The 9,065-nt window shown below is 39.0% G+C and overlaps 1 protein-coding gene across 1 annotated transcript; it reads right to left on the bottom strand.

Moving 5' to 3' along the window:
• Positions 1-204: 204 nt before the first annotated feature.
• On the bottom strand, positions 205-8,700 carry polr1c (RNA polymerase I and III subunit C). Its single transcript, XM_037125006.1, has 9 exons — positions 8,568-8,700; positions 5,962-6,033; positions 5,247-5,354; positions 4,922-5,054; positions 3,800-3,931; positions 3,470-3,622; positions 3,109-3,258; positions 1,865-1,981; positions 205-646 (listed from the first exon to the last, which is right to left on the bottom strand). The coding sequence occupies exons 1-9, from the start codon at positions 8,637-8,639 to the stop codon at positions 528-530; spliced, it is 1,056 nt and encodes a 351-aa protein (XP_036980901.1). The 5' UTR covers positions 8,640-8,700; the 3' UTR covers positions 205-527.
• Positions 8,701-9,065: the final 365 nt, after the last annotated feature.

Here is a 9,065-nt window from a genome sequence, read left to right as displayed (position 1 = left end):
CCTTGGAACCCATAGGAACTGACATATCAAACCATCTTAAAAGGTATTAATGATGCACATTTTTTACAGATATAATTGCTAACAGAATAAATAAAATATGGTAATAAATAAACATTTTATTTTTATTGTGTGTCACAGTGTTTTACTGTGGCCCATAATGCAATGAGTAGGACATTTTACAATTTAAATGAATATTGGGATAAATGAGAATGCCATATTCCTGGTACTTTATTGCAGAGAAACAGACAGCCTTGGGAATGCTATTGATGATGTATTTATTAAATTCCCCATGTTTCTTTGAAAGAAAACTGGGCTCAATAACTCAAGAACGGCATACAAAAAACTAGACAGCAGTATATACATACTTACAAACAAGTCTTCCCACCGTAATAAAATCGGCTTTGCAATTCTGATAATTCAGTGTCAGTTTTATCAACAGAGCAGTACCGTCAATTCAACCCCTGATAGGCTGTAGCAGTATATCAGTGTCAGAACCTTTATGGTGGAAGTGAGCATGCTCAGTTATTTCACTTCATGTCAGTAGAGTCCAGTTCACTGAGAAACCTCTGACACTTCGCCATGAGGACTTTGATGGCCTCTGTGACTAGGACATCTGGAGGAAGGATGCCAGTCGACTCCACGGTAACTGTATGAGAAAGCAGATCAAATCAACTGAAGTGATACAAATTGCTTCATGGACATTACATATTACAATATAAGACATGACTTGATTTCCCCACAACAGAGATTTTAATTGAAGAACTACAAGAGTCACATGACAACATTACTCATTTCTTCTGATCTTTCTGACTGACCAGGTGGAGAAATAGAAACAAGTCACTGTGGTTTTGGGAGCACCGGCTGCTATTTCACCAAACTAAATCAGAATCAACAATAGTCAAAAATAATGACTCCTAAAAAACTTACATCTTGTTGTTTTCTAAACTTTGGTCTTTATACGAATTAAATAAATTAAATATAACATGTTAATTATTGTGCAATATTCTACCTTCAGAGAGAGCCAGGCTAGCTGCTTCCCATGCTTGTCTTCATATCTCCTGGCAGTAGTTTTCTATTTACCGTACAGACATCAGTCATTCTATGCCAACTCACCCGAAATTAAGAAATTTTTGCAGTTCATGTCATGGATTTTCTTGAAGACAATCCATTTATGTAATCTAAATTCATGGGACATTGCAAATGTTATACCTATGTTATACCTATTTTTAGTATTCCTGCAGTTCTTTTCATGTGTATTCTGACCCGAGCCAATTGCTTAACTTAAACATTTAATTATAAAAAAATTCAAACATCTCGACTACTTTTTAATTTCTTGCAACCAAATTTGATACTGTGTGGTATTAATATAGTTCTATCACATTTACAAGTTGTTTGGTCCTGTATAAAAAGTGAGTGTTGTAGATGTTGCTAAATACTGCTGTGGAGCTGACAAATTCACTTTTTTCACTGTCAGTTTTCCTATTGAGCCTGTTTTTCTTTTCTGTTCCAGTTACATCTTACAGCTTACATGCATATTAACACAAAGCGTTTCAAGTTAATTAAAGTGTCCTTCTTGGAAACAACATATTCAAAGTCAGTTGCAAAACACACAAAGTTTGCAGAAAGAAAGTATATGGAGTACAGCTATAAGATTTTGTTAGCTCCCAGGAAATTAAAAGAAGTTTCAACATGACTTTTTTCGAGCCTAGATGAGATGGTATGGAATGACCCGCATGGCTCAACTTTTCCTTAAAAGGTGAGTCCTTACTTTCAATATTGTTTTAATTTACAGTGATTTAATTCATTTTAGTGCTGCAGAGTCTCAATGTTGTCTTTAAAGCAGTTCAAATATATATGAACATACAGATGAAATGGTCTCGCACTCTCCCAAGCTTCACCACTTTCTTCAGGTCATCATGTCGGAGGACTTCCCTGCTGCATGTATCCAGACGACTGTTCACCACTTTGGCAACCTTCCTACCTGAGGCGGATGACACAAGAACACAATGATGATATTTACAGATTTCAGGGGCTCAGAGCAGACTGAGCAAGAATTACACTCAACTGCAATCCTAAAATATTTCCATCCATGCTTGATCACTCAATAAAACAGACCGAAATATATTTATGTCATATAAATAGGGCTGTAACGATACACGTATCGAAACTGAAATTGCGACACTAAGATCCATGAACCTGTCTCGCGCTGTGAGAAGGTAGAATCGCAACACAACTTGAGCTGTAAGTAACATCACATTAACACTGCAGCAGTCGTTCACCAGTTCTCCGCCGATGTTGGTTCACACAGAGCGAAACACCACTGTAAAGACGGTACACGTCATGGTGATGACGTGTGTGTGTGTGTGTGTGTTTTCAAGGGGGTTCTCCAGTGTCTCCCATGTCAATCAAAACCCAATGGAGGCTGTCTTCTGGGGTAAAGTTCACTGAAGTCTCGGTCCGGAGGGCTGACCGTCGCAGAGATTTTTTTTCTTCATAAACACTCGGTGAGTTAAAGTTTTGTTTTGGCGGTGACAGACGCTGTTAATCGGGCAGAAATGTAACTAGGACACCGTTGCCAAAGACAGTTACTACGTTACCTTCATTTGATTCTGTAATATTGCTTTGTGGGACATTTCTCTGTATTAAGTTGAGTGACGGATCTGTGCAGTTAACAGACCATCAGATAGACACGCCATCCACAATCCTGCACCTCTGATACTATCAGACAAGTATCATATACATAAGTTATTGAAATGTTACATAAATAAAATGTTTTATTAAAAAAAAAAAATATTGAGGTTTGTATCGAACCGTGGGTCAAAAATCGTGATAGAAACCAAATCGTGAGTTTGGTGTATCGTTACAGCCCTACATATAAATGATGAAATGTTGAACCCTTGCTTAATTCACTATATAATTGAGTGTTTCTTATATCAACTCTCTCTCTCAATTAAAAGAAAAATCTACCAGCTGCTAAACTGGAATTTTATGACATACTTGGAGAGTACCACCTGTAGAACAAAAGTCCACGCATTTCCTTTTTTCATCATGGCCTCTGCAGAGTTGGATTCTATTTGATTCAGATTAGTCAGATTAGGTCTTTCTTACCATTAACATCTTCCAGATCGATAACTCCTCGCGAGAAGCAACGTTTTAAGCGTTCAGCCTTCTCCCCCTCTACCTGCTCCAGCAGGGTGATCTCTGGGAGGAGGCGGTAGCTGGCTGTGGCCACTGGAGAGAACTTAGCATGGTCCTTACCTGAACCGAGAACACATGAACAGCATGATCAACAACATGATCAAAGGAGAATGTAGTATGTGCCGTAGCATGCAGTATATAAAAAAAGTAAGGTATTCCACTGAGATGAGTTTTAATTCTCATATTATACATATTTAATATATATATGTATTTTACTACAGACACAAGAAGGTGAAAATGTGCTGAGATTCAGACCCTGAAAAGCTCTTACCAATTCCTTTGACACAGTGCATGACAATGTCCAGCTCCTGTCCTGGTCGAAGCTGAGCTATCAAGATGTCATCATGTACCGGTCCAATGCTGGAGTCTGCAAACACATCTGCCTGGTTCCCAATGGGGACCCACTTTATGTCCTTGGAATAAACTGAGAAGAGACAGATCATTGGTCACACTGAGGTTCCATCTTACAGAGGGATAATGTTTCTTGCATAGATATGCACTTCCCCTTGTCTAACTGGTCATTATTTACAACCACTCATTTGCCTGTATCTGAAAACATTACCAGTAATCTTTGTTTCATGTGGCGTCACCTGAGACCTACCCATGTGGTTCAGATACAGTTCTCGTGGATCAGAGGACTCTTTGCTGGCTCGGGGGTTCCTGCTGCATTTAATCTTTAGCTGTAGTTGAATTGTGTCTATTTCGGAACCTTCTTCCTCTGCGGCTTCTTCACCTGGAATAAACAGCATAACGCCGCATGTTAAATGAGATTTACGTAGAGCATGTAACTATGGTTCTATGAATTCTGGATGACAGAGGCAGAGCTTAACAATAGATGTGTTCTCTCATAATATTTGGATGTAAATGTGATATTTGACAAACCTTAAAATAAAACTGTAAAAAACAACAACAATAGCAGTTTTTTCACAATACTGACATCTGAGCACTTGGTATAACACAATAGTAGCTGTCATGTTCCTCATATTTACACTTTGGTTACAATAGTCGCTTCCATTTTGGACTAGCCGACAAACGGAGATCTTCTAAGCTGGTGAGTCAATTCTCTGAGTAACATGACCAAAAGTCAAAATGGGTACATGTCTATTATATGTTTGTTTAATGTGCTTTCTGCATGTCAGCATCTGTACCGACTAAACATGGTTGGTTAGAGAAAGAAGTATGTACTATTCTCTATAATCAGTTTACAATTGCAAGTTATTTTGAGGTGAAGGATGATTGTTTTCTGTTTGTTTAGAAAATGGCCAGAGTTCAAAGGCAGCTCCAAAACTATAGGGAGCAGCATAACCCCTAACTGCTGCTCTATAGACTGTTTGCTGTTGATATCTTTGACTGTAGTGACTACTTGACATTAGCAAGTAAATCAGTTAGCTGTGGAAACCTTTCACACTACCAAAGAAGTGGGGGAGCACCCACAGCTGGTTAGCAAGCTAACTTCGGGAAACATCTCTACGACACAAAACACATACGTCTTTGACAATACATCAAAACTGTTGTCTCTGACCAACTCTTACAAATTCTTCTTACAGTATGAATGCAACAAATCTGCTTCCAATATTTGGAGCAAGTAGGTTGTGACAAATATGGTGTGAAAGTCAGTAGATTACAGCTGTCATTATATTCTACCATCTATATATTAAATCGGCATTTCATAGCTGCTGCTGTTCTACTGCTTCATGTATAGTGGGTCACTGTAAAGTTTTACCAGCGTTCCTGTACTCAAACAGGCGAGGATCAGCTCTGATGGGGATGAGGCCTAATCTGTGGGCCAGGACTTCATCCTGGACGATGGATGTGTTGTTATAGATAAACACCTTCTCTATAGCCATGGTAGGCACCTGAAAGAAAAGATAATAAACCCTTATCAAATAAAAGAAACTTGCGCTATATTTTAACAGAACTGACCATGTCTCCACATCAAATTCCATATATGTCACACACAAAACAAGTGGGTAGAAAAAGCCTTAAAACATATCTTGATTAGTTTAAAGATATGAGACATAAGACAGCTGACTGACTGGGACTCCCACCTCTGCTAGTAAGATCCTTCTGAAGGCATTGGCAATGGCTGCATCAATCCCCACCATGTCAAACTCCATACTGCTCTCATCAAGATGCACTAAGTCAATTCTGAAGTTCTGCAAACAGAGAGGAGATGTAATCACATATCAGTCATTCGTTCAATTCACTCATGATGCTTTAATCTAAATTTGGATGAAAATAAGGGTGGTAAAATCATTATTTCTTGTCGGTCACTTTAAATTATGTTAACATTTGACCATTCTTAGTTATTCTTATTATGGATAAGTACAGATAGAAGAAATAGATTGAGACATTTTGTAGATCTGATTTATTACATCTCTCTTAAGGTTACTTAAGTGCTTTCTACTGCTCATCCATTCCACATGTCTTGTGGATTTGGAGGGTCATACTACCCTGCCCACTGTCTGGGCACACCCATAGAGATATGAGGAAAGACATCGAGGAAAGACATCTAGGAGGGAGCTCAGGGTAAAATTACTTCTCCTTCAAGTTGAAAAGAGCAAGATGAATTGGTTCATATACAATATTTCACCGTGATTGGGAACACCATGGGACGCCCTATGAGTTGGGGTGAGGGATGTCTGAACTATCCACTGGATGGATAGAATGATGGAGTCTGAGGAAAACTGAATCAAAAACAGACCCCAAAGACTTCCTCCATCACCAGAAGCAACTTCCAGGTGTAAAATAACAGAAATGTACCTTTTGAAATTTCTGCATGTCCCAAGTATCATCATAGCCAGGGTAGTTTCCAGGGAAATCTGATGTATGAACCTAAAAGCCAAAAAGAAAAAAGAAAGAAAGAAAGAAACCAGCTGTTACTCCAAAATGTAACTTAAAAATTTCTCAATAGATATCACACAGAAAGAAAACCTTGAAGTCAACACAGTACAAATATATACCTCGGAATAAAACCACTGAATGTTGTATTAGCCAATATCAAAAAATTATATATGTAGTAATACAACATCTTTTGAAAGGTGCAATGAATATTAACACACACAATATAAATCTTTCAATGAAATTAAAATAATCCTTCTTGGGAAAGTCACAGAAACCCAAAAGTGGCTTTTTCAGCTCTAAAGCTTTAACAAGTGGCACTCAATTTCTTTATGCACGACCACGTAACTTCTATGTGTGTTATAACTACATTAATACTACACAGACCCATACATTGGTTGCCAGAAAAGTCAAAACTAGAGACTGGAGATTCTAATTTTTGAGAATGACAGATTCTTCGTTCCAGTAAGAAAGGACTCTGTTATCAATTTGATTACTGTAACCACTCAGCAACCATGATTTAAATGAATCAATGTTACCATGTTTCCTTTGGTCTCTTGGATGTTTAGGACAGATTTAAACTGAATCCAGTGAAAAACAAGCGATTGGTGGGGTTTGGAATACACATACAGGGAATCACTAAAATGCTGAAAAATAGCTCAGAGGACTATCTATCTATCCATCCATCTTATTTATTTATATTTATATTATCATTGGGTTGGGTTGAGTAGACATGGAATAACCCTCCAGTCAACAAGGGCCAAACTGCATAACTGCTGCTGAACATGATAAACTGGATGCAACTTTTATCTAGTTTGATGATCACAGCTAACAGAGATGAACCAGCCACAGCTTTGTCTGTGCTGTTCTATGTGTTTGTGAGAGTAAGTGATAGTAACAGAGCAACTTGTGTGCTGCAAACTGAAATAACCCAACAACACTACTGATGTGCTCATACAATTGGAATCCAACAGTTGATATTTATCATGCTGAGTAAAACCTTTTCACATGCTCTCCTCGTTCTGAAGTGGTGACAATGATATAATATCATACTGTTATCACACGAGGAATGAATTCATTAACCATCTGATGAATAGCTACAAAAGGACACATTTTTAACATAAAGGCTCATGTCATATGTTAATATTAGAGTAATAGGGAGCCAGTTATACCAGAGCAAAATCATTCATTTCAATGCGAACACTTTGAATACAGTTGTTCTAACCAGAAGGCGATGTGAGGGGAGATGAGGGGGGATGCCGTCCCCTTGTTAACCTGCCATCACTCTCCCTCCCCTGGTAGCAGATCGTGTTACAAGTCACAAGCGGTCGCGATCAGCCGCGACGCACAGTGGAGTCGAGCGGCCACGGCTGCTTTGAGATGCAGCTGCCCGGTTTATTTTTTGACGAAAGCCGCAACAAGCTGCACAGAGCAGATCGCGCCGGCAGGAAGTCAGAGACACAGGAAAGGCATAGAGCACAAAAAAAAACAAAATGTTGCTTTTTGTTAGCATTTCTAAGTGTGTCATTTCAGAACATGGTGGCTTATGTTATGTTGTCAATTGTCATGTTTGTGCTGGTTTATAGATTAATCATCAATGAGGTGGCTGTTACATTTCCTGATACCAGCTGTTTTATCCCCCGTTGAAATGCACTCTGCTGGCCAAACTATGTCATTACACCAATTTTTAATGACTTCAAGCATGTTTTTCTGCATTATACTTTTTAAATTTAAGGTTATAAAACCTTATAAATTAGCCGATAAATCGATAAAGGCAAATACCGATAAGTCGGTCAGGCTCTGCTATTTTGCACAATATTCAATGTGTGTCCTTCAAGGAATTTAGATGGTAAAACATTCCAAGGGGTCATGTGGGTCATGTAACTTAAAAGAACCCTGCTTGCAGTGTATTGGGAGAAACATGAGAAAACCCTGCCTGAATATACTCAGTCCACTGCATACAATTTCAATTTGAAGGTGGATTTACTCATTACTTTAATACAGTTATAAAAAGACAACTGTTGCAGGTAGAGAAGGAAGACAACTGGATACATAATTGTAGAATTAGAAATGTCACAGTTATGGTTAAGGCACACATACCTGTGTTGGGGCAAGGTGGTGCTCCCATTGGGCCATCCCCCTTGTTAAAAATTAACTACTGGTTATAACTAGATCAATTATGTTATGTACAAGGATGCTGTACTGCAAATCCAGACAGAGATGACAGGAAGTGTAGTGTCATACTGTAAAGGACCCCGGTCTCCCGTCGGCCCCTGCTCTCACTGCTCTACAACCACGCTTATATTTTCACACTGATGGAGAATTTACCAAGAGACGCTGATCATTTAGCGACATGAACCCCATTTGATTAATCCATGTCCATTCACTCACTCACTCACTCACTCACACACACACACACACACACACACGCGCGCGCGCGGAGACGGGGACGTGCGTTCAGCAGGGTGTCTGCACCGTTCAGCGAGCAGATCATGTTGTCACAGATCCATTAATATGACGGTACTTACATTCTTCACACCAAATTCCCCAAGTATCACTCTACTCCGAATTTCTTCCACGTTCTTCATGGTCGCAGCCATTTTGCCCAGCAGTGTGCTTAGCTCCGCCCCCACTTCCGCGTCGATTTTTATTGGCTATTCACAGGACCGTAGCGACTAGAGTCCTACACAGTGAGAGTGACGCAATATATATTTACTGCAATGGTTCAGCTGCTTCACAGCAACTAGTGCATTGCCCGTAGGAAGCATGTATTCCTGTAGAAAGTGGGAGGTTAAGTAGTTTTTTCATGGATGGCCAAATGAGGTTGTGTTTGAAGGTGGTACGTCAGGGATATAATTGTCTGTTTTTGACAACTTTTGATTTTACCATTATATTTCACCTTGAAAACTATTTACCTTGCCTTGCTTGATGTCATTATTTTCAGCACAACCTCACATGTGTGACTGTACAGTTATTTTTTTCATTTTGACATACTATATTAACACTATGGACCTAAAATCACAAAA

This window comes from Acanthopagrus latus, chromosome 15 (genome assembly GCF_904848185.1).
Source record: "Acanthopagrus latus isolate v.2019 chromosome 15, fAcaLat1.1, whole genome shotgun sequence".
Classification (NCBI taxonomy): Eukaryota; Metazoa; Chordata; class Actinopteri; order Spariformes; family Sparidae; genus Acanthopagrus; species Acanthopagrus latus.
This window is presented reverse-complemented; position numbering and strand designations above follow the sequence as displayed.

What these genes read in the sequence shown, in the direction of transcription:
- polr1c (XM_037125006.1), bottom strand. Translation starts at nt 8,639, where the DNA reads ATGGCTGCGACCATGAAGAACGTGGAAGAAATTCGGAGTAGAGTGATA. An exon ending in GAAGGATCTTACTAGCAGAG is followed by an intron (nt 5,055 to 5,246) that starts GTGGGAGTCCCA and finishes CTTTTCTTTCAG; the next exon opens with GTGCCTACCATGGCTATAGA. An exon ending in CGATCTGGAAGATGTTAATG is followed by an intron (nt 1,982 to 3,108) that starts GTAAGAAAGACC and finishes CATCCGCCTCAG; the next exon opens with GTAGGAAGGTTGCCAAAGTG.